The 25630-nt window shown below is 27.8% G+C and overlaps 1 protein-coding gene across 1 annotated transcript in view; it reads right to left on the bottom strand.

Annotated features, from left to right (window-relative positions):
* The window catches only part of LOC117172367, a 504467-nt gene that overhangs the window by 139279 nt on the left and 339558 nt on the right, over positions 1–25630 (bottom strand). Inside the window, exons 10-11 of the mRNA XM_033360222.1 lie at positions 17769–18039; positions 8777–8913 (exon numbers count right to left, since the gene is read on the bottom strand). Of these exons, the coding sequence (XP_033216113.1) occupies positions 8777–8913; positions 17769–18039 (408 nt within the window). The remainder of the gene's footprint in view (positions 1–8776; positions 8914–17768; positions 18040–25630) is intronic.

Here is a 25630-nt window from a genome sequence, read left to right as displayed (position 1 = left end):
AGAAGTATAAGAAAAATTTTGTCTAGAAGATAAAAAATGAAATTAGAAAAATCGACATTTTTTTCGATGTTTGCATTAAAATAAGAATTAAATAAACAAAAACATAAAAAATCTACCCTCACCATTTTTTGAAAAATTTAGTTCTGAATTTTTCAAAAAAAAAATTCTAAAATCGGTGCATAATTGCGTTCTAAATGTCATTTTGAACCTCGTTTTCCGATTTCACCCCACTGTGTAGCGTCACGATGAGAATGTGTACCTCAAAGCCTGAGAAACTTAATATTTGACTATACTTAATTAAGTAGACAATTCAGAATATGAAGACTTATACAAATACTGCCATCTAAAAGAGATCTTTTTGATAAAGTTTTTTTTTCAAGCATGACAAATGCAAAGAATAAATTTCCGAGCGCGCGCGCTCAAACTTGCGAGCGAAGCTTTCTCATTTCATAATTATCACAATCATCATAAAAATCCATATAATTTAAAAATAAATGTTTAAAAGAAAGAATAAACTTCGATACAAAAGGTATTAGCTAAAATTTCATTACTTAATTTGAAACTAAATACAGTAGAACCTCGCGTATCCGAGGCCGCGTTATCCGAATTCGCGATTATCCGAGGCTGAAGCAAAAATAGTTGACCCGTCTTATCCGAGCTATAGCGCAATAGTAGTTCGTATTATCCAGCCCTTATGCATTATTCAAACATATGAACTTTCTTAACTAACCAGAACAGATTTTCCCTCAGTTAATTACACTGAGACTTTCCTTTTATTTAAAATTCCGTTTTTATCCAAATTCGAGCTGGTCCACAATAGCTCGTGTAGAAATTCAAATGGGGAACTAGCCTGGTTCCCGACCATTCGACCCCACTTAAAGTCGGGGGCTAGTCGGGCCATCTGACTAGCCCCCGACCAGTAGCGTAGCGGTAGATTAGTCAGGGGCTAGTCAGGGCCTGATCGGGTACTAGTAGGGGTCATATGATAATACATCCGCGTGGAATATTAACCAAACTCCCCAAAATTTGTGGAACATTCCCTAAAAGTTTGTCCAAATACTTATTATTTTCGGAAATCTCGATAAACTTTTTGGAAATATTATAAGTGGTCAAATTTACCCAAGATTTAATAGGAAACATATCCTAAGCTTAAAAATGCATAAATTTATGTGACTAAAATTCCCCAAAATTTGTGGATTATTAATTTAAAAAAAAAACTTCAGCCGTAACGCAGTAATGGAGAGGTTCGCTCTGAAGGAACCGCCATGTTGGTCACGTTAGTCTCTGCTCCAGGTAATTATGCTTGGTTACGTGTGGACTGCTTTCTTAAACACTCGACGCGTCATGTCTGTTGCGCGAGAGGCGGCACATCGCGCCCTTGCGGATTTTCCTTAAAGCTACCAGTCCAGAACCGCAAGACTCAAATGAAGGTGGTAGAAAAATCTGAACTTTACGGTGCTTAATAGTTTACTACTAGTATACGCCTCTTCACTGATCAATCAAAAACTTTTTCTCTATTTATTTTTGCCAATATGGATTTTCTTAAAATTCCATACAAAGGTACTTATAATTGTTCCTAGAAATTCGCAATTTTCTACAAAAATACTACAAAAAAATAAAATCACGTCTTTTGGAAGATTTTGATCGTTGTTTTTATAAAAAGTTGTTTTTCGTACAAAATTATTAACTTAATAATTATTTATTAAGTATCTTTGAGATGAATTTAACATTAATAAATCTTTTTTCCAAAAAACGGTCTAAAATTATTGTTAAATATACTCTTAGTGTTTTAGAATTTTAAAAAATCATTAGTGAACAAAAAAGCCTGACTACCCATTGACCAACCACCGACCAGACTCCGACTGAAATTTTGACAACAAAAAGCCCCACTAGTCCCCGATTATTCCCCGACTGGGTACTTTGTCAAAATTAATAATACGACTAGCCTCCGATTAGTGCCTGACTTGTAATAGGGCCAATCAGTAATCAATGTAGGTTACTTAATTTAAAACAATTTAAATTTAAACTTGATATAAATCAACATTTTAAACAAAGTTAATCAGCTAATAATAAATTAAACAGTTCATTTCAAAACATAAAAATCATTAAACAATTATTTTAACTGAAATACTCGGATAACTTTTACTTTGTATATATTTTTTAGTTCGTTACTTTAAATTTAAATCAATAACAAACTTTTATATAAATTTAAAAAAAATTGAAATGCATAAATATATAATTTTACAATTTTATTTCATATAACTATGTCACACAGTTGCAAACATTGGAAAAAATTATATAATTTTAACTGATTTTCATGGATCTATTTTAAAGTCGAAAGAAACTTTGAGTACAGAAATTCTAGCTGAATTTCAATTACATATCCTTACAGTAAATAATCAAATAAAGCGAAGTAATTAAAAGCAGTTTTAATGTATTCCTTACGTAATTTAATATTCTTAAAAAAGTATACATTTAATAATAATTAATTTATCAGTTTATAACGTAAAATGCATCAATAATTATATTCATTAAATCATTCTACTACATTTTACTTTTTATTTTTACGAAAATTATAATTAGTAATAACCTTTTAAACTGATTCCAGAAAATTTAAAACATATGTACAGATAATTTAAAAAATTATGTTCAGTCATTTCGCAACATCAGAAGCATTTGGAAAATGACATTACTGAAATATGAGTATACTAAACAAAAATAAACTTTAATTATTATACAAACTATATCAAATATTTAATAACACAAATTTCAAGTTGATTCTCGGTTCATGTACTTAATTTAAAAAAATAAAATTTAATTTTTATGTAAATTAATATTGTGAAAAAAATGAATCAGCTTATACAGAATTAATCTGTTGGAAACATAAAAGGCATTAAACTATAATTTTTATTTAAACATTGAAATAATTTTTTATTTACATCTTTTTAAACATTTTAAATGTTATTTATGAAGATTTCACTTTTTAATGACTTAATGTTAATTTAAGATAAAAAATGTAAACATTTTTACATATATTTTTCAAAATTGAATGCAAATATTAATCTCAGAACTTCAGCATAATTTCGGAAAATTACTTAATTGAAATAGAGGTACTTTAAAAATAAATTGACTTATATTATGCAAATCATATTCAATGTTCCATTATATAACTAACAAGTAAATAATTTATTGATTTGTTACTTATGTTACTTAAGTTTAAGGTAATAAATTTTAATCTTTATTCAATTTAATGTTCGAAAATAAATATTCAGTTTATATCAATTAGTCATTTTACAAAATAAGAAGCATTAAACTATAATTCTCACTAAAACCTTTAAATAATTTTTAGCTAATACATTTTTTTTAATGATCTTTAATTTCTAAAATGTTTCTTTATTAATAAACTCTTAAAGTAATTCCGGAAAATGTAATTTTTTGTAGAAGTAGTTCATAATTAATTAATCATTTCACAACATAAAAAGCATTACACAATTTTTTTCATGAAAACATGAGAATATAATATTTACATTATATTCTCATTCACATATGAAACTGGATTTCTCTACATTTACTTTATTAATAAGCTTTCTAGCTATGTTAAAAACAAAATTAAAATATAAATAAAAAATATAAATTCAAAAATTTAAATCCAATCTTTACGTACCTTGATATTGTATTTTTTATTATTAAATTTTAATTTATATTATATTATTATTAAACTTAATGACTTCACAATATATATTAATTTAATTATCTTTTATATTATTTAACAAAATTAGATTTAAGATGAAATTTAAAAAATTATTCATGTGACATTGAATGAACCAATTTGAATTTTATTAAAATTATATTTAATTTTAAATTTGTAAATTAAAATTTAGAATTTATATAGCTACACTATTAAATAGTTAATAAATTTTTATTAGATAACATTAAATTAAAAATACGATATTATTTTATTTTAATCTAAAAATAATAAGTTTTTCAACATTAAATCATTAACAAAATTAAAACATGAATATAATAAATTTATTTAACTGCAATTTAGCTTATAATAACTTTACGTTTTAATAAGAAATCTAATTATAATTTATATAATAATATTATTATACTTGATGATTTCGCAATATATCTATTAATTTAATAATCGTTCATATTATTTAAAAGAATGAAATTTTAAGATAAACTTTAAATAATTCTTACTTTAACATTGAACGAACCAATTAAAAATGTATTATTAAAAATAAAAGCTGCTATTGAAAGTGAAAATCAAAAGACACAAAATGCAATAATTATCGGCGATTGGTAAAAGTAATGAAATTTTCAACTAAAAAAGATACATTTCCAATTAGGAATGCAATAATTTTCAACTAAAATAACGGATTTTCTAACAGCAAATACATTTTTAATAAATTAGTTCAACTCTTAAACCAGTTGTTAAATTTGCAACGAAAAAAACAAATTTTAAATAAAATACATTAAATTTCAACCAAATAGTTGAAATTAAATTAATTTAAAAACATTAATTTACAATGAAAACGGAATAGTTAAATTTTCAGGTAATAAAATTAATTGATTAAAAAAAAGAAATTTCATCAAATTAGATTAATCTAAAACAAAAAAGTTAATTATCAATTAAATAATTTAATGTTCTCTTAAAAACATCAGTTTAAAAAAAAAAAAAATTTTTATTGGAGAAGAAAAACTTTTAACAAACTGAATAAATTTTTAGGTACTTAGTTGAATTTTCAACTAAAATAGATACATTTTCAACCAAATAGTCCAATTTCAAACTAAAAAGACAAGTTTTCCATCAAGAATGGAACATTTATATTTTAAATTTAAAAAATTTAGTTAAAAAAAGAGTTTTCAACAAAATACTTAAATTTTCAACTAAAATGACGCATCTTTTATAAGAAAATAAATTTTTCTACAAATTAGTTCAACTTTCAATCCAGTGCTTTAATTTTCAAGCAAAAAAGGCACATTTTTAATAAAATACATTAATTTTGAACAAAATAGTTGAATTTTCAAATAAAAAAATTAATTTACAATTGAGAATGGAATAATTTTCAACTAAAATGACGGTTCTTCGATCAGAAAATGAATTTTGAACAAATTTTCAACTAAAACAGATTACTTAAAAATTAAAATAACTATTTAAAATTTAATTAATCCAAAAAAAATTAATTTACACAATGAAAACAGAATATTTAAATTTTCAGGTAACAAAATTAATTTAAAAAAAGGAATTTCAACAAAACAGATTAATCTAAAACAAAAAAGGTTAATTAACAATTAAATAATTGAATTTTCGACTAAAAACATCAGTTTTTAAAGAAAAAAATCTAATTTTCTACTGCAAAAGAAAAACTTTTATGAAACTAAATAAAGTTTCAGGTAATTAGTTGAATTTTCAACTAAAATAGATCCATTTTTAACCAAATATTCAAATTTTCAACTAAAATGACAAGTTTTCAATCAAGAATGGAATATTTATATTTTAAATTTGAAAAATTAGGTTAAAAAAAGAGTTTTCAACAAAGTACTTAAATTTTCAACTAAAATCACGCATATTTGACCAGAACATGAATTTTTAACCAATTTCCAACTAAAAAAGATCAGTTAAAAATTAAAATAACGAATTAAAGTTAAATTAATTTAAACAAATTATTTCACAATGAAAACGGAATAGTTAAATTTTCAGGTAATCAAATTAATTAATAAAAAAAATGTCAACAAAACAGATTAATCTAAAACAAAAAATGTTAATTGTCAATTAACAAAAAATCTTCTATCAGAAAATGAATTGTCAACCAATTTCAAACTAAAAAAGATTACATAAAAATTAAAATAACTAATTGAAATTAAATTAATTTAAAAAAAATTAATTTTGGACAGAAAAAGACGAATTTTGAACAAACTAAATAAATAATAAGCCAAGTAATCAAATTTTTAACTAAAAAAGATTAATTGAAAATTTAAATAACTAATCAAAATTAATTTACAATGAAAACGGATTAGTTAAATTTTCAGGTAATGAAATTAATTGATTAAAAAAAAAAGACAAGATTTCAATTAAGAATGAAATATGTGTATTTTAAATTAAAAAATTAAGTTATAAAAAAAGTTTTCAACTAAATACTTAAATTTTCAAATAAAATTATGCATCTTCTACCAAAATTGATTTATGTAAAAACTAGTTTAACTTTCAACCCATTAGTTTAATTTTCCAAGCAAAAAAGGCAAATTTTTAATAAAACACATTAATTTTCAACCAAATAGTTGAATTTTTAATTAAAAAAGATTAATTTGCAATAAAACTAGAATAGTTAGATTTTGAGATAATGAAATTAATTTTTAACCAACAGATGAATTTTCTAGCAAGAAGATAAATTTTCTATTAAAAAAATAATTTAAAAAATGCATAATTTTTTAAACAAATATTTGAATTTTCAACTAGAAATGATAAATTATCAACAAAAAAGTTTAATTTTAAACGAAAAATTTAGTTGTAAAAACGTTGAATTTTCTACTAAAAACATTAATTTTTGAAAAAAAAAATTGATTTTCTACTAAAAAAGAAAAATTTTGTACAAAATGCTTTCATTTTCAACCAAATAGTTTGAATTTCAACTAAAAAAGATTAACTTACAATTCAAATAGAATATTTAAATTTTAAGATTATGGAAATAATTTTTTACCAAAAAAAATTTCAGCAAAACAGATTAATTCTAAACAAAAAAAGTTAATTGGAATTTAAATAGTTAAATTATCTGCTAAAATAGATAAATTTTTAATTAAATTGTCCAGTTTTCAACTAAAAAGATAAATTTTCAATCAAGAATGGAATAATTATATCTTGATTTAAAAAATTAGGTTTAAAAAAACAGTTTTCAACTAAATACTTAAATTTTTACAAAGCACATTAGTTTCCAACCAAATAGTTGAAGTTTCAAAGAAAAAATATAAATTTACAATAAAAGTGGAATAGTTAGATTTTCAGTTAATGGAATTTTCAACCAGAAAAACCACAACAAATTTTTAATTAAAAGGATAAATTTTGTGGCAAGAATATCGATTTAAAAAAAGTATGAATTTTTAAATAAATAGTTTAATTTCCAAATAAAAAAGATATTTAATAAAACAGATTAATTTTCATCAGAAACAGTTAATTGGTAATTAAATATTTGAATTTTCTACTAAAACCGAGAATTTGTGAAGAAAATCATTAATTTAATACTGACTTTAATACAGAATTTTCTGGCAAGAAGATTAATTTTCTATCAAAAAAGAAAATTTTAAAATGCATGAAAATTTAACCAAATGGTTGAACTTTCAACTCAAAATTATAAATGATCAACAAAACAATTTCATTTTTAACGAAAATCTTAGTTGTTAATTAAGAAATTGAATTTTCCACTATGAATTTTTGAAGAAAATAATTGATTTTTTACTGGAAAAGAAGAATTTTTAACAAAATGCCTAAATTTTCAACTAAAATCATGCATCTTCTACCAAAATTGATTTTTAAACAAATTATTATTTAAATTAAAATTTTCAGTTATTGAAAATAATTTTTAAAAAAATTTTTAACCAAAAACATGAATTTCCTGACAAGAAGATTAATTTTCTATCAAACGGTTTAATTATTAACTAACAAAGTTTTGTTGCCCATTAAGTAGTTAAAATTTTTACTAAAAACATGCATTTTTGAAGAAAAACATTTATTTATTCTGGGAAAAGAAGAATTTTTAAAAACTGTTTCAATATTATACTAAAATTATGCATCTTTTAAAACTTGAAATTAATTTTCAACTAGAAAAAAACAACAAATTTTCAATTAAAAGTATAAATTTTGTCAAGTGTCAAATACATAGTAGAATTTTCTACTAAAAACATGAGTTTTCGAAAAAAATTATTAAGTTTTCACGGACAAAGATGAATTTTTAACAAACTAAATAATTTTTTATTCAAATAGTTCAATTTTCAAATAAACAAGATAAGTTTTCAATCATGAATGGAAGAATTATATCTTGTATTTAAAAAATTAGGTTTTAAAAAAAGAGTTTTCAACAAAACTCTTAAATTTTCAACTAAAGATATGCATTTTCTACTAAAATATGAAATTTTAACAAATTAATCCAACTTTCAACATATTGAGGGAATTTTCAGCTACAAAAGACTGATTTTGCACAATAAAAAATAATTGGCAGTACGAAAGTTCAATTTTTTACAAGATACATGAATTTTTGAAGAAAAAATTGATTTTCTACTGAAAAAAACTAGTTTTTAAAAAACTCTAATAAATTTTCAACCAAATATTTGAATTTTCAACTAATATAGATAAATTTTCGAATTAAATTGTTGAATATTCTAATCAAAAAGATTAATTCACAATCAAAAAATAAAATAGTTAAATTTTTATACAATAAAATTAATTTTTTTCAAAAACAAAGCAAACAAATTTGAACCAAAAAGATCAAATTTTAATTAAATATTTAAATTTTTAAATAAAAAAGATTAATTTTTAACACAACAGATTAATGGTGCCTAATTTTTTATAACATTTCCGTTCCGAACTAATTTCTTGATAAATCGACAGCTTTCCAATAAGCTGTATTATCTTCCTGAAACAACTACGGATTTTATTGATTGATTGATTTTATTACTAAAACCGTCCGAAATAACAAATTTCTGAGTCTATATTACTTAAAACTAGATTTTCAGCTTAATTGACTGATTGGATTTTTTTTTCATTTTCAGAAATACTCACTCGGGCTGTGTAATTGCCTATCACTATCACTTGGGCTGGAAACTCGATGATCGATTGGTGAAATTACCCTCAAATGTGAGGAAGGACTGACCAATCGTTGGGAAGAGTGACCACTCGGTGATGAAATTCTGGATTCACTGAAAAAAAATGAAGAAAAAAATGTATATAATCAGAGTAATAGACAAAACAAAAAATAAAAATAATTCAATTTAGGCGCCGATCGCAAACAAGAAAGGGTTTTGTAACCTATTAGTACGTTAATTAAGTCTTTCAAACTTCCTTGCCTTTAAATTTTCCTCTCCCACACCCCCTACACCCCCTACATTCCCCTCCTATCACTTTAATCTTTACTTGACATCTCTTCTCGAAATTCTTTCCTTTATACTTCCCCCTCTCCTCACTTCCCCAACTAACACTTCCATTCCTCTAATTCCCTTCCTCTTCTCTTAGTTTCCTTCTCTTCCCTTACTTTCCTTCTTTAGCCCTCACATCCCATCACCTACTTACCCGCTCTACTCTACTAGTCCTCAGCACTTCATCTCACTACCATAACTACTCTTTTTCAAGTTCCCCTACTTCCTCTTCCTTTGTTTTCCCGTCTTTTATTTGTCCTAACTTCCCTACCACTCACTTCTCCTAAATCCCATTTCCTCTTTTCCCTTACATCCCCTCACCTACTCACCCGCACTATCCTACTAGTCCCCATCACTTCCTCTCACTGCCCTTGAATATTTCTCCTAAGTTCCCCTACTTCTTCTCCATTTATTTTCCCATCTCTCACTTCTCTTAACTTTTCCTCTCTCACTTATCCTACTTTAATATCCCCGCTTTCCCTTACTTCCCTATATCTCATTTTGCCTCACTTCCCTTCTGCTAATCCCTCTACCATTCTACCTAATTCTCCTCTCATAACTTCATCCTTCGCTTGCCACCACTTCCCCAAATTCTTCTCTCTCTACTTCCCCCTCTCTTCACTTCCCTAGCTTACACTCTCCTTCTCGTACTACCCTTCGCCTACCCTTACTTCCCTTCTTTAGCCTTCACACCCACTTACTCGCACTACCTTACCAGTCCTCATCACTTCTTCTCACTGACACAACTTATTTCCTCTAAGTTCCTCTACTTCCTCTCCCATTATTTTCCCATCTCTGATATTTCTTAACTTCTGTACCTCTTACTTTGCCTGCTTCCTATTTCCCCTCACTTTCCCTTATCTTATTTTTCCTCACCTCTCCTGCTCAAATTCCCCTATCACATCCCCTAACTGACCTCCCACCACTTCACCCCTCGCTTGCTCTCCCCCTTTCCCAAATTCTTTCATATCTACTTCTCCATCTCCTTACTTCCCTAGCTAACATTCCCCTTACCCTACTTCCCTTTCACAACTCTCAAATCAACTGACCTATTTACCCGCACTACCCTACTATTCATCACTTCCTCTCATGACCCTAACTCTTCCTCTAAGTTCCCCTACTTCTCTCCATTTATTTTCCCATGTCTCACTTCTCCTAACTTCCCCCTCTCACTTATTCTACTTTAATCTCCTCTTTTCCCTTGTCATAACTTCACCTTTCGCTTTCCCTGATCATAACTTCACCTTTGCTTGTACTCCACCCTTTCCACAAATTCTTCCCTCTCCACCTTAATCTCTACTTTCTTCCCTACTTTCTCCTCTCATCACTTCCTTAGCTGACACTGCCCTACCCCCTTTTTACTTCCCCAGCCCTTACATACCCTCACCAACTCACCTGCACTACCCTACTAGTCCTCATCACTTCCTCTCACTACCATAACTTATTTCCCCTAAGTTCCCCTACTTCCTCTTCCTTTATTTTCCAATCTTTCACTTCTCTTAACTTCCTCATGTGACTTAACATACTTCTCATCCCCCCTTTTCCCTTACTTTCCCTCCCCTTATTTTACCTTCTCTAATTAAATTTTATTTCTCCTACTCCACTCTCATTTTCCCTTCTGAGTAGAAAGTAAGATGGACGAAGAGATCACCGGACCGCAACTATGAGGATTTCTGCCAGGTTGCTTTAATGGTTGAACCATCAAATTTGGACAACACACTCTTCAATATCTTCATCTATTAAAAAAGAGGAAAGAAAAAGAAGGAAACCTCCAAAACACTTTCCCTTTTTTCTGTCCTAATTCTTTAATCACAATGAAAAGTGGATTTTGATGTTTCTTTCCTTTTCTTTCCTCTCCCTTTATTTAATATAATTTTTGACAAATTGATACATCTAAGAGTGTTGTTCAAATCTGATACTTGGATTTCTATTTCCTAATTTTATAAACATAAAGAATGAAAATTTTTATTAAATTGCACCACATTTTTGCAACGTTAATTCCATTTTTACAAAAACGCATTGGTGAAGGGGAGAATTAGGGGATGGTTGGAGAACAGTTGTGTCTTTCTTTTGTTAAAAATTTAACAATTTTGTTAAAATATTTAAATATTACAGTTTTTACCGGGAATCCGTCCAGCCGTCGTACTTTTTTTAACAAAGTAGGGAATAAGGAGGAATTAAGGGAGGAGAGGTAGGTGAAATATGGAAAGGGAAAGTGGTGGGATATGTGGAGAGGGGGAGTATGGAAATGAAGTGAAAACGTGGATAGGGACAGTAGTGGAAGTAAGGGAAAATTAGGGAAAGGATGGTAGGGGAAGTCAGGTAAATTAGGGGAAATGAAGGGTGGGAAACAGAGAAAATGACTGAATGAAGTGGAGGGGAAGTAAGGGAAGTGGTGGGAAATGCGATAAGGGGAAATAGATAAGTGAGGGGAATTGAGGGGAAAAGAAGTTGAAGCTGGAAAATTAGGGGAGGGGAAGTATGGAAATTAGGGGCTGGAAAGTAGGGGAAATGAGAAAAGGGATAGAAGGTTAAGTGAAGAATAATGAAAGAAAGAGTAGGAAAATAATTGGAAATGAGTGTGTGGTCGGAGGGAGAGCGAGGAGAGGGGAAAGGATATGGTGAAAAAGTTGAAGGAGTGGAAGTTTTAAACGACTTAATTGATGATTTAATAGGCCTACTTCGACTTATTTTTCTAGTTGTAAATTTAACTATTTGTCCGAATATTTGTCTCTTTTAGTAGAAAACTAACCTTTGGGGTTGCCAAGTGGTTTTTTTTTTGGTTGAGAACTTATCTTTTTATATTGAAAACTCGACTATTTGATTAAAAATGCGACTATTTTGTTAAAAATGCAACTGTTTGGTAGAAAATTCAACCGTTTTAAATTGATGTTTAATCTTTTTTTATTTGCCTATTCGGTTGAATAATTATTCAATTATTGGAAAATTTGTGGAAAATTTTATTCTTTTTTTAAAAAGTAATCTTTTTAATTTGGTTTAAAATTAAAGTATTTATTTAAAAATTTATATATTTGGTAAAAGAAAACTTTTTTGATAACAAGTTTAATTTTCGAGTTGGGCTAAATATTTTATTTGGTAGTTAGAAGTTATGAGAATACATTACACAATGAATAATAGAAACAATGAGTAGCCTAGAATTAGATTGAAACTTTGTTTGATGCAAGGCATGTATCGGGAAAAGTTTCAGGCGATGAATGGAGACTGGGTGTTGGAAATGCTAGAGGTTTGAATGATCTTCAGGAAAGACAATTCAAAGAAATAATGCAGACAAACTACAAAAAATAAAAAGAGATGCGGTATTCGAGTGGTAGTAAATGGAGAAATAAAAAACGGTCTCGAACTATGGTCAGGAATCTACTCCTGACCATAGTTCGAAAATCATATGATAGCCAAGAACTCGGACTGACTATGAATCAGAAAGCAAAACGTAATTTTAAGAATGCGATAGAAGAGTGATAGCAAATAGAAAGTTAAAAAACGGTCTCGGACTATGGTCAGGAGTGTCTACTATTAACCATAATTTGATAATCGCATGATAGCCAAGAAGTCGGACTTATTATGAATTAGAGAGCAAAACAGCATTTTATGGGTGCGATATTAGAGTGATGATAAATGAGGAAAAAAAACTTGGTCTATATTTATCCACTCCTAACCATAGTATGAGAATTACATCGTACCCAAGAAGTCAGACTGACTATAAATCAGAGAGCAAAACATTATTTTAAAGATGCAATAGCAGAGCGATAGTAAAACGGGAGTTAAAAAACGGTCTCGAACTATGGTCAGGAGTGTCTACTTCTGGCCATAGTTCGAGAATCACATGGTAGTCTATGAGTTGGACTGACTATGAATGAAAGAACAAAACATCATTTTCAGAATACGATAGTAGAGTTGTAGTAAATGAAGAATAAAAAACGGTCAGGAGTCAACTACTGACCATAGTTCGAAAATCACACGATAGCCAAGAACTCGGACTGACTATGAATCAGAAAGCAAAACGTAATTTTAAGAATGCGATAGAAGAGTGATAGCAAATAGAAAGTTAAAAAACGGTCTCGAACTATGGTCAGGAGTGTCTACTATTAACCATAGTTTGATAATCGCATGATAGCCAAGAAGTCGGACTTATTATGAATTAGAGAGCAAAACAGCATTTTATGGGTGCGATATTAGAGTGATGATAAGTGAGGAGTAAAAAAATTTGGTCTATATTTATCCACTCCTAACCATAGAATAAGAATCACATGGTATCCAAAAAGTCAGACTGACTATAGATCAGAGAGCAAAAAATTATTTTATAGATGCAATAGTAGAGCGATAGAAAAACGGGAGTTAAAAAACGGTCTCGAACTATGGTCAGGAGTGTCTACTTCTGGCCATAGTTCGAGAATCACATTGTAGTCTATGAGTTGGACTGACTATGAATGAAAGAACAAAACATAATTTTCAGGATACGATAGTAGAGTGGTAGTAAATGAAGAATTAAAAACGGTCGGGAGTCAACTACTGACCATAGTTCGAAAATCACACGATAGCCAAGAACTCGGACTGACTATGAATCAGAAAGCAAAACGTGATTTTAAGAATGCGATAGAAGAGTGATAGCAAATAAACGGGAGTTAAAAAACGGTCTCGAACTATGGTCTGGAGTGTCTAATCCTGACCATAGTTCGAGAATCACATGATAGCCACTAAGTCGGACGAATTCCTGATTTAAATCAATAAACACTCTAAAAAATGAATCCGAGCGTAAATAACTGATAAAATCAGATAATAGAAAATAATAATAATTATTCAGCCGCGAGACAAATGCAGGCAAAAATGCTTTCATAAACGGAATCTCGCATCTGGAATCCGCTTCTGAATATAAGAGGATTCCACGCTAATGGCACCAAGAGTCGAATGAACGTGAAGCATTATTTCGAATCAGAGGGAATTTCGCGGCGCAGTCCTCCACCTCCATATTTCTTCTTAAAGCCGAAAAATCCGCACCGACATACATATATAGACATAGATATATATTGAATCCAGGAACGCGAATATTTCAGAGATGCTCTAAGCCGTCACTGAAATATTCACCAATAGTATTTTTTATTGAGTGCTGTTCCGTCAGCAGAATCTGACACGGAAAAAAGTGCGAAAATAGAACTAATAATAGGAGGGAAAATGTTATATTTTTTCGAGGGGGAAACGAATTTTTAATAAAATACATTAAGTTTAAAAAAAATAGTTGAATTTTTAAATAAAAAATATAAATTTACAATCAAAAATGGAATAGTGACATTTTCAGTTGAAAACATTAAGCTTAAAGAAAATTATAAACAAAATAGTTTCATTTTTCACAAAAGTATGTCAATTTTAAATCTAAAAGATGAAGTTTCAAACAAAATACGTAAATTGTCAACGCACAAAAAAATTACTCATAATGGATTAGTTAAATTGTTAGTTAAAGTATTAATTTTCAACCAACTATGTAACTTTTCCTTTGAAAACTTTTTGTTTCAAACAATTTAAATTTCAAACCAATTACTCGAATTTTCAAATGAAAAAAGATAAATTTTCAAATTAAAATGGAATAGTTAAATTTTCAAGTAAACATTAATTTTTAACAATTAAACAAAGAATTTTCAACAAAATACTTACGTTTTCAAAAAAAATATGAATCTGCAACTGGAGTTGTTTAAAAAAAAACAATTTTCAACAAACAGATTGAATTGTCAACTGAAAAGGCCAATTTTCAACTCAAATTGGAATAGTTAAACTTTCAATTAAACATTGAATTTCAATAACAAAAAAAAGAACAATTTTCAACAAAATACTTAAATTTTCAAAAAGAGATAAATTTTCAGATGCAATCATAAATCATCGACTGGAATAGTTACATTTTGAATTAAAAAATAAATTTCCATATTAAATAATTGAATTATCTACAATAAAAAATTACTTTAAGTTTTCAATTAATCATTCATTTTTAGCAATAAAACAAAGAATTTACAAGAAAATGCTTAATTTAAAAATAAAATACTTAATTTTTAAATTAAATTATAAATTTTAAACTGGAATAGTTGTATTTCTTGTTGCAAAATAAAAAATCAATTTAACATCTAAATTTTCAACAAATAATATAAATTCTTTACCGAAAATAGAATAGTTAAATTTTTTGTTAAAGAATTATCTCTCAACCAAAAAAAACGAGCAAATTTTTAACAAACTAATTAAATTTCGAACCAATTAGTTACATTTTTAACTAAAAAAATTTTTTTAATGAAAATGGAATAGTTAAATTTTCAAGTGAATAATAATTTTTAACAATAAAATAAAGAATTTTCAACAAAATACTTTAATTTTCAATAAAAGAGATACATTTTTAACCATAATTATGAATCTTCAACTGGAATAGTTTCATTTTTAGTTAGAAAATAAATTTTTAAGTAAACAGTTTTTTTATTTTTAACAAACAAAAAAAAGACCAATTTCCCACAAAAAATTAAATAGTTACATTTCCAGTTAAGAAATTATTTTTAAAAGCAAAACAAAAATTGTCAACAAACAGATTGCATTTTAAACTGAAAAAGATCAATTTTCAACTGAATTTGAAATAATTAAACTTTTAATTAAACATTAAATTTCAATAACAATTAAAAAGAAGAATCTTCAATAAAATTCTTAAATTTTCAATCAAAGGCATAAATTTTCAGTTACAATAACGAATCATCAACTGGAATAGTTACATTTTAAATTAAAAAATAAATTTTTAAAGCAAATAATTGAATTTTCTACAACAAAAAATAAACTTTAAAGTAAATATGGAATAGTTAAATTTTCAGTTCAAAAATTCATTTTCAATAACAAAAAAACTAATTTCTGAGAAAGTACTTGAACTTTTAACCAAAGAGATAAATTTATAACCAGAATGATAAATCTTTAATTGGAATAATTTCACTTTTAGTTAAAAAATAAATTTTCAACCAATTATTTGAATTTTCAACAAACAAACAAAATTATTTTGAAAACAAATTCGTACAATTCCAAATCAAATGATTAATTTTTTAACTGGAATAGTTGTATTTTAAGTTAAAAAATAAAATTTCAACCAAGAAGTGGAATTTTCAATTAAAAATAATACATTTTCTTCAAAAAATGGAATATTTAAATTTCCATCTAAACTATTTTGTTGCAAATTCGCCTTTTTTAGTAGACTCATTAGGATTTTATTTCATTTGGCTAAAAATTAATATTTTTTCTACAAAATTTAACCATTCTTTTTAAAAGTTATATTATTCAAAATTTGTTTTAACCTAAAATTTAACTATTCTAAATGAAAATTCATCATTTGAGTTGAAAATAATGTTCTTTGGTTAAAAATTTAAACAGTTTGTTGAAAATTCGCTATTTGTTTTCAAATTCATCTTTTTCAGTAGAATATGAATCTTCTTGTTTGAAAATCTGACTAATTAGTCAAAAATAATTCTTTTTAGTGGAAAATTAGCGTGAATTGCTTCAGAAATTAAAAAAAACTACATCTTTACTTTACTTGCTTTTCCAAAAAAAACTTCTAATTTTCGTTTTTTCCATTATTCTATCTCTTTCCAAGAAGGGAAAATGAGGGAAAATGCTATGAGAGAAATTAGGGGAAGGGAGGGGAAATTTTAGGAGGGCAAGAAGGGAATTTAAAAATGAGAAGAAATCAGAGGATGGAAAGTAGGAGAAACGATGGGAAATGAGAAGGGAATTAGAGGAAATAAGAAGAAGTTAGAAATGGAGGATTAGGGGAAGAGGTAAAAATTAAGGGAGTAGTGCAAAGAAACAAGGTGATGGTAATTTTTGGGAAGTGAGCGGAAACGAGGAATTGGGAAAAAAGAGAAATCATGGTTTGCGAAAAAGGACTAAGAGGAGCGGAAGTAGGAGAAGCGAAGAGAAACGAGGATTGGCGAAGTATGGGGTGGAAAATTAAGGGGAAATCATGAGAGGGGCAGCGGGGAGTAATGGAGGTTGTGGAAGTAGGGAAAGTAAAGTGTCAACTGGGAGAACGATGAGAGAAGGAAGAAGAGGAAGAAGACGTTATAAAACAAGGGTGCCCTTTTCCATGATAGGAAGTAAAGGAAAATGAAGAGAGTGTAAGTAGGGGAAGGAAGAGAAAGTAGGTAAAGTGAGGGGCAATGAATGGTGGGGTATCAGGGGAAGTGATAGAAAATTAGGAATAAGTGATCAGGGGTGGAAAAAAGGAGGGGATAGTAGATGATAGAATTAGGGGGAATAATTGCATATAAGAAGGGGGAGTGCGGAAGGGGAAGTAGAGGAATTGAGGAATTTTGGGAAAAGGGAGAGTGAGAGCAGGGAAAGGATGAGGGTTGGAGAACGGATGCAGGGGAAGGGGATTTTATCTGGGAAAGTAAAAAAAGCCGAAAGTAGAGAAAAGGAGTGAGAAAAGAAGGGTGAATTGAGGGGAGGGAATGTAGGGGAGAATTATGGAACGTAGAAATATTTGAACGACTTATTGACGTCCTTATAGGCTACAAAACACTTCTTATGTTACTTTGAAAAAAATACGGGAACCCTATAAAACATTTTCTCAAAATTATGAAAAAATATTTTAAACAAAAAAAAAGGATACTTACAAAGTCGAATTGAGTCGAACATCCCCACTACTGGCAGCTTTTAATGCCTGGGAATTATTCAGGTTCATATGATCTTGTTTTGTGGATTGTAATGTCGATTGGTGAACCGGAAGTGGTTGCTGACGATGAGCAACCCCACTGCTCCGCGGAAGCGGAAGTGTTGAAATGTGTGTTGGTGGTGACTGAGTTAGCGTTTTCTGCGGAAGCTGAGAAGTGCTGACAGCTCTAGACGGAAGTGGATCCCGACCAATCACCGATCCTGATTGAGATGCTGAAACAAAAATTAGAAAATCTATTTAAAATTCCTTTTTTGACTCATTATTCCTTGAAAATCAATTTTTAAATAAATTTTTCTTTCTCAATATCATGAACTGAGGCTAAGTGGCTAAGTTAATTTAATAAAACTAAAATAAGGTTTTTTCTCGAGAGGAGAAAATTTCTGATTCAATTTGTCTTCTAAAGTCACGAAGGTCTCCTTTTGCATAAGAACTAAGAACACGAATGGCATTTTCTTTCATTTGATTCCCCCTGACAATAGTGGGTTGCCTCCTTTGGGAAGAAGTAGGCTAATTACCTAAATTGCAGGATGGAACTGCAGTCTCTAATTTTCTTTAGTCATGGAGTCAAATAATTTAATAAATTAATTTTCCAACTTAAAAAAGCATAAATCAATTCTTCCGAAATATAAATTGTTCAGAGTTGAGCCGTGCCCTATTTAAATTTTTTTATTTTGAATACAGAATATCCATATTTCAATTCAAAAATAAATCGAGAATAGAAATTTAATTTTTCGATTCAGAAATAAATCAAATGAAAAAATGTATTTTTTTCCAAATAAATGAGAATTTTAAAAATAAAATTTCATTCACTCAAAAAAAAAATTGAATGTAAAAAATTCAAATCTTAAAACTAAAAAATTTCAAATGAAACTCATCATAAACAGAATAATTTTATGCAATATTTAAAGTGACTTGATACATATTTAGTACTTAAATTTAAGTATTTATCAGGTTCTAAAGTTTTAATTTTTTAATTTTAATGAAAATTGCTGTTACTTAAAATAATTTTTTATTTCTAAAATACACGATGTATTTGTAATTTTATTATCCTCTTTTACTTGTAGGGTACAGAGATATAAATATGATTCGTGTTTTATTTTTGAAAGAAAAGAAAATTATTTTCTATAGTCCAATATTCATTTCTTTTTTAATTGATTTTTTAATTGAAAATTGAAATATTCAGATTAAAGGTATAAGATTTTTAGTTGAAAATTCATATTTTTAATTCGAAGGTCCACAATTATATTTTTACTTCAGAATTCAGGCATTTTTAAAATTTTTATCATTTGGTTAAAAATTTATTATTTTGTTGAAAACTATAAAGTTTTTTATAAATACATTCTTTTTGCCTGAAAATTCAATATTTCGTTCAAATTTTCTCTGCTGAATTAAGCATTTAATTATTTGTATCTATTTTGAAGAAAATTCTCCTTGTGGTGGAAAATTTAATTTTTAATTGTGTTCGTAGAAATTTTCTCTATTTGTTTAAAAATCAAACTATTTTTGGATGAAAGTTAATTATTTTTGGATGAAAAGTCTCCTATTATATTTTTGGTGAAGAATTCATCTTTTTTGATAAAAATTTAAGTATTTTGTAGAAAGCTCAAGAATTTTGATAGAAAATCATTCTTTTTGCTTGCAAATTCAACATTTTGATAAAATGTTGTCTGCTGGATTTAAAATTCAAATAATTGTTTGAAAATGAACTTGTTGACGAAAATTCACATTTGCAGTTGAAAAAATCTATTTTGTAGAAAATTTCCATCTTTAATCTTTTGGTAGAAATTTTCTCTATGTGGTTAAAAATCCAACTATTTTTAGTTGAAAGTTAATTATTTTTTATTTAAAAGGCTACTATTATGTTTTTGGTAAATAATTAATCTTTTTTTGTTAAAAATTTAAGTATTTTGTTAAAATCTCAATAATTTTGTTAGAAAGTCATTCTTTTTGTTTGAAAATTCAAAATTCTGATAAAATTTTGTCTGCTGATTAAAATTTTAATTATTTGTTTAAAAATTAACTTTTTGTTAAAAACTCATATTTGTGGGTTTAAAATAAAACTGTTTTATAGAAAATTCGCATTGTGGCAGAAAATTTCTCTAATTGGTCAAAAGTTCAACTATTTTTGGTTCCCAGTTAATTATTTTTAGTTGAAAAATTTAATTTGATATTTTTGGTGGAGAATTCATCTTTTCTTGTTAACAATGAAAGTATTTTGTTGAAAACAAAAGAATTTTAATAGAAAATCATTCTTTTCGCTTAAAAATTCAACTTTTAAAAAAAAGTCTAGAATTTTGTAAGAATGTCATCTCTTTGCTTGAAAATTCCAAATTTTGTTTAAATTTTTTCTATTGGATTAAGCATTCAATTATTGATTGAAAATTTACTTTTTTGTTGAAAATTCATATTTGGTGTAACCAACTGCTTTGTTAAAAAAATCGTCTTTTTGAATTAAAAATGAAAACAAAAATTTAATTTAAATTTGTTCTTTATTGTTTTCAAAATGAATCTTTTTTTTTGTAGAAATTTCATCTATTGGGTTCGGAATTTTTTTTTTGGTTCCAGATTCATTATTTTACTTCAAAATTAAATTCTTTTACTTAAAAATCTAACTATTTTGTTTAAAATTCATCTTTTTCGCTGAAAATAAATATTTTAGACCAAAAATGTAACTATTAGTATTAGTAGTTGGTTAAAAAATTACTTCTCATTTTTTTTTAAATTCAACTTTTTATAAAAAATTCTTATTTTTTGGTTTAATTCAAATGTTTTTAATTTTGAGATTAAAATACTTTTTGATGGAAATATCAACTATTACACTTTTTTCTGAGAATTCATTTTTTTTATCGAAGATTCATCACTTGGTTTGAAAATTCACTTTTTCTTCTTTAAAAATTAATTATTTTAACTGAAAATTTAATTCTTTCATTTTTCGTTCAAAATTTATCTATTTGGGTAAGTTTTGGTTTTGAAAAAAAATTATTTCAATTTAAACAATGCAATGGAAATATTGTTACTCTTGCTCATGTCCTTAAAACATACGAACAGGTTTTAAATAATTATTAAGGAAAACATTTTCAATATTTATATTTATATTTTTGTTTTTAATTTTCGCGCGTTTGAAAATATGGGTTCTAAAAGTTTTTCAAATTCAATTTCCAGCGCATTCTTGCCCGACAAGCAATTTCAGGTAAACTAAAGTGGATTCTACTACCGACGCCTCCGTCTCGTATATTGCATATACGTCAACAGTAAGCGCCATTTGTCTTGTGTTCTGAATTCCGGCACTTTGCCGGAGCGTTATGTATTCTCGCACGGCGGGAAATCCCATAAGTGTCGACAGACCTTTGACAGCAAAAAAAATGCAAGGAGGTTAAAGAAAAAAAAATAAATTTTCATCAAAATAGATAAATTATTGATCAAACTGATGAATTTTCTACGAAAAAAAAAAATTTCAACAAAATAGTTTCATTTTTAATCAAATTGCTGATTTTTCAACTAACCAGACGAATTTTAAAACAAGACATTTTATTTTTTCACAAAAAAGGAAAATTTTCCAAAAATACAAGAGTTTTCAGCTAAAAACGATAAACTTTTAATCAATAATCAAGAACTTCAATTGTCAGTAAATACATTAAATTTAAACAACAAAAAATACGTATTTTCAAAGTTGTTAAACTTTTAACCCAAAAAAATATACTTTCAACAAAATAGTTGAATTTTTAATCAACTTGTTGAATTTTCAACAAGCAAATATTAATTTTCTACAAAAAAGGGATTTTTAATAAAATAATTAAATTTTCCACATAATAGATGAATGGTCAACAAAATAGTGGATTTTTTAATCAAATTGTTAAATTTTCTGCCCATAAATATATGATTTTCTACAAAAATGTATTTTCAAACAAATAATTGAATTTTCAACAAAATAGTTAAATTTTTTATCAAATTATTGAATTTTTAACCTAAGGAGATAAATTTCCAACCAAACAGATGAATTTTAAAATATTAAAATTGATTTTTTATCAAAAAAGAATAATTTGCCATAAAATACATGAATTTTAACTAAAAACAAAAGGAATTCAATCAACAATAAAGAATGTAAATTATTAGTAAGAAAATAAATAACAAAAAAAGAAGAATGTTCATAAAAATAGTCCAATTTTTTGGCTCAAAAGATGAAAAAAGGTTTTTAGAAAAAAAGATAAACTCTCAACCCAAAAATAATAATTTTCTACCAAAAAAGAACAATTTTCGACAAAATAGTTTAATTTTCAACAAAAGAGATGAATTTTCAACTAAAAAGTTTATTTTCAACCAACAAAAAAAACGTATTTTAGTAGAAAATTGAACAATTTGGTTGAAAATGAACTTTTTCGGATGAAAATTTAACTTTATTGTAACGAATTGATTTTTTGGTGAATTGATTTTTTGGTAAATAGGAGAGGAAGTAGATGTAAGAAAAATGTAAATATTGTAAATAGTAGTTAAGTATTAGGCGTTAGCCGCGAAGACAGAGGCTGGAAATGCGAGGCATAGCGATAAAAGAAAGAAATGCGTGCGAAGAGAGGTGAGGCGAGGCGAGGCGCGGCGCGGCAAAGCGAGGCGAGGCGTAGCGGGGACGGTTAGACTATAGAAACGAGCGGATTAACTATAAGGTGTGGATGGATGGTACTTGGTACTTGATACTTTAAGGCCAGCAGGCCGAAAAATAAATGTAATCTACCTAAAGTGATATTGTGATATTTTTAGTAACAAAAATTAATTCTCGACCAAAAAAAAAGAACAACAAATTTTCAGCCAAGAAGATAAATGTACAACCAAAATAAATTCTGATAAAAAGGATGAATTTTTAACAAAATAGTTCAATCTTTTTTTTTAAATTAAAATTTTAACAGTTTCGATGAAAACTTTGTTGGTAAAAAATGAATTTGTTTATTACCTGAAAATTTAACTATTTTATTTTTGGTTTCAAATTAATATTTTTACTTTAATAAATTAATTATTTTCATCAAAATTTATATATTTTCTTAAATATTGTTTTTTTAACGAAAATTAATCTCCTAGTTGTAACTTTTTAACTCTTACAGTGGGAAGGGGCTGAAAATCCGGACCTTCAATTTATTATCTTTCATATCTGCGTTTAAAACAAAAAATAAAAGAAAACAGTATAAATTTTCTCGGGAATTCGTGGTGGTAAATCAAAGCGCCATTTTGCACGGATAATTGGTTCCTAAATAGTCTTTTTCTCGGTGGGGAATTTCGAAGCACAAAACCGACGAATTGTTTCGTGGAATGCCTGGCTTGGCTGGTTTGTTCGACTGGAAACGACGTCATTATTTCTGTCAGAGACAGATTTTGAACGATTCTGTGTTTCCTCCGACGCTGAAAACTCCTGCTCGCGTAAACGCGACAATAGGCATTTGAGCAATTAGTGGACTGCTGTTACGATTGGATGAAATTCTATAAATTCAATATTGCGTTCATCAGACCGTTTACAAATCAAACTTCGAACTCAACAGTTTGTTTCGTTATGCGATTGCATACCAAACATTGCATAATATTACGCAGAAGTATCATATTACGTATTAAGAGTAGCATATTACGCAACACCTACTCTATCATTTATAAATGCATTTCTGTATTATTTTTATCTTCTCAAATTTTTAGGGGAAGAAAAAACATAAGTATCATATTACATATTACGGGTATCATATTACTTTACACCCAGGGTGTAAAGTATTTTTATAATTTGGTTGATGTTTAGGGAGAATAAAACGCATGAGTATCATATTAAGTGTCACGAGTATCGTATTAGGTGACACCTTCGGGATATTTTTTAACTCATTTTGTCATTTTTGTCATTTTCTTCAGTTTTAGGGAAGGAAAACGCAGGAGTATCAATTAAGTATTATGAGTATCATTTTGCGGGACACTCTCAGTGTCATTTTTAGAGCACTGTTGTAATTTTTTAAGTTTTTGAGGGGCCAAAAAACGCGAGAGTATCATAATACGTGCTACAAATATTGTAACTTTAAGAATTGTTTAGGATAGAAAACGGAGAAGTATCATATCACATATTACGTGAAAGCCTTGGTGATATTTTTTATCGCATTTTTGGTATTTTTTTATAAATTTTAGGAGGGAGAAAAGGCAGAAGTATCATATTACGTATTACGAGCATCATATTACGTATCACCCTCGGTGTCATTTTTTAAGCATTGTTGTAATTAAATTATTTTAATTTAATAGGCAAAAAGCACAGGAATATGAGATTACGTGACGCACTCGGTTTCATTTTTTAATCATATTTTGAAGTATTCATTTTAATTAAAATTTTTGTAGTTCGTAGGGGAAGAAAACGCAGGAGCATCATATTACGTGACACGCATGGGTGTCATTGTTTAACGCATTTTTGTAATTATTTAGGGCCTCAAAAAAACTAAGAAATTTAGTTGAAAGGCACTTAAAATCGAGAATTGATAACTAATTTTGTTGAAAAATCTTTTAGAAAATTTTTAATTTGGGGAGAAGTGGTAATCTTTATTTTCCTATATTGGGCTAAAATTCTTTATGGCTCCAAAAAAATGCATTTTTTTGTTTTTAAAAGTGTTTCTTTAGATTTAACAAGGGGCTATCATAATACGTATCACGAGCATCATATTACGTGAACCCCTCGGTGTCATTTTTTAACAAATTTTTGTAATTTTAAACAAAATGTTTAAAGAAAGAAAATGCAGGATTATCATATTACATATAACGAGTATCATATTACGTTGAACATCTCGAAATACTAATAATACGAAATACTTGTAATAAGAATAAATTTGATTTGATTTATTTTCCCAAGTTTACTAAACATATCTTAAAATGTTTGGAAAACCTACCAAATTCTCTTAAATCCCTGGAAATTTTTTTAATCTTTTGAAATTTTTCAAATTCCTCCAGATCTCAGAAAAGCAAAAGCCGTGGAAGTCACTCAAAGTTTGCTGAAATCCTTTGGAATCCCTTAAAAACTGCCTATATTTTTGAAAATCTAAATAAATAAATAATTTGTTCAAACTTTTTCTATTTTCTGTACCAACTATTTTAACATTTTAACATTTTTTTATTTCAATACTTGTACTAAATTTCTCATAATATTTGTTTTACAAGCTATTGGAAAATATTGCACAGAATTGCCTGAGATTGCATAAGATTGCAATGAAAGTATACAATAGAATGCAGTGATATTATATTACGTAGCATTATCATATTACGCAGGGGTATCATATTACGCATGGGTATCATATTATGTATAGTGTGTCATATTACATGCCTTGCAAAATTGAACAAAAAATTAGTTGTTAATAGAAATGAGTGGTTTATTTCAGACACAGAATTGATAGGATTAAGTGTAAAAAGGGTGTAAAAGATTTTGATCGATTTAGCGCGCTTTTGAACGAGATACGAGGAAGGGTAAATCAGACAGTCCCTCTACCTCCTGGGGTTGACGACTGCGTGCCATCATGAAATACATGGGATTCTCTCGTGAAGCTCATGCATTTCAAATGAAAGCTGCTTCACTACTGCGCACATGGCAATGCACACAAATTCATACTACATTCACTGCCAGCTATGTTAATATTCATTCTACAGTTGCGAGTTGCAAACTCGCTCGTTCGTTATATCTCCCACTTTCCACAACATTTTCTCTTCGTCTTTTCAAAAATTTCGAAACGTTACATTTTTTATAACCAGTTTTGCTAAGTGTCATCCATAAACTACGGTACGAATTATGGGCTTTTTTAAACCCGATTTTCT

Source organism: Belonocnema kinseyi, chromosome 5 (assembly GCF_010883055.1).
Source record: "Belonocnema kinseyi isolate 2016_QV_RU_SX_M_011 chromosome 5, B_treatae_v1, whole genome shotgun sequence".
Classification (NCBI taxonomy): domain Eukaryota; kingdom Metazoa; phylum Arthropoda; class Insecta; order Hymenoptera; family Cynipidae; genus Belonocnema; species Belonocnema kinseyi.
This window is presented reverse-complemented; position numbering and strand designations above follow the sequence as displayed.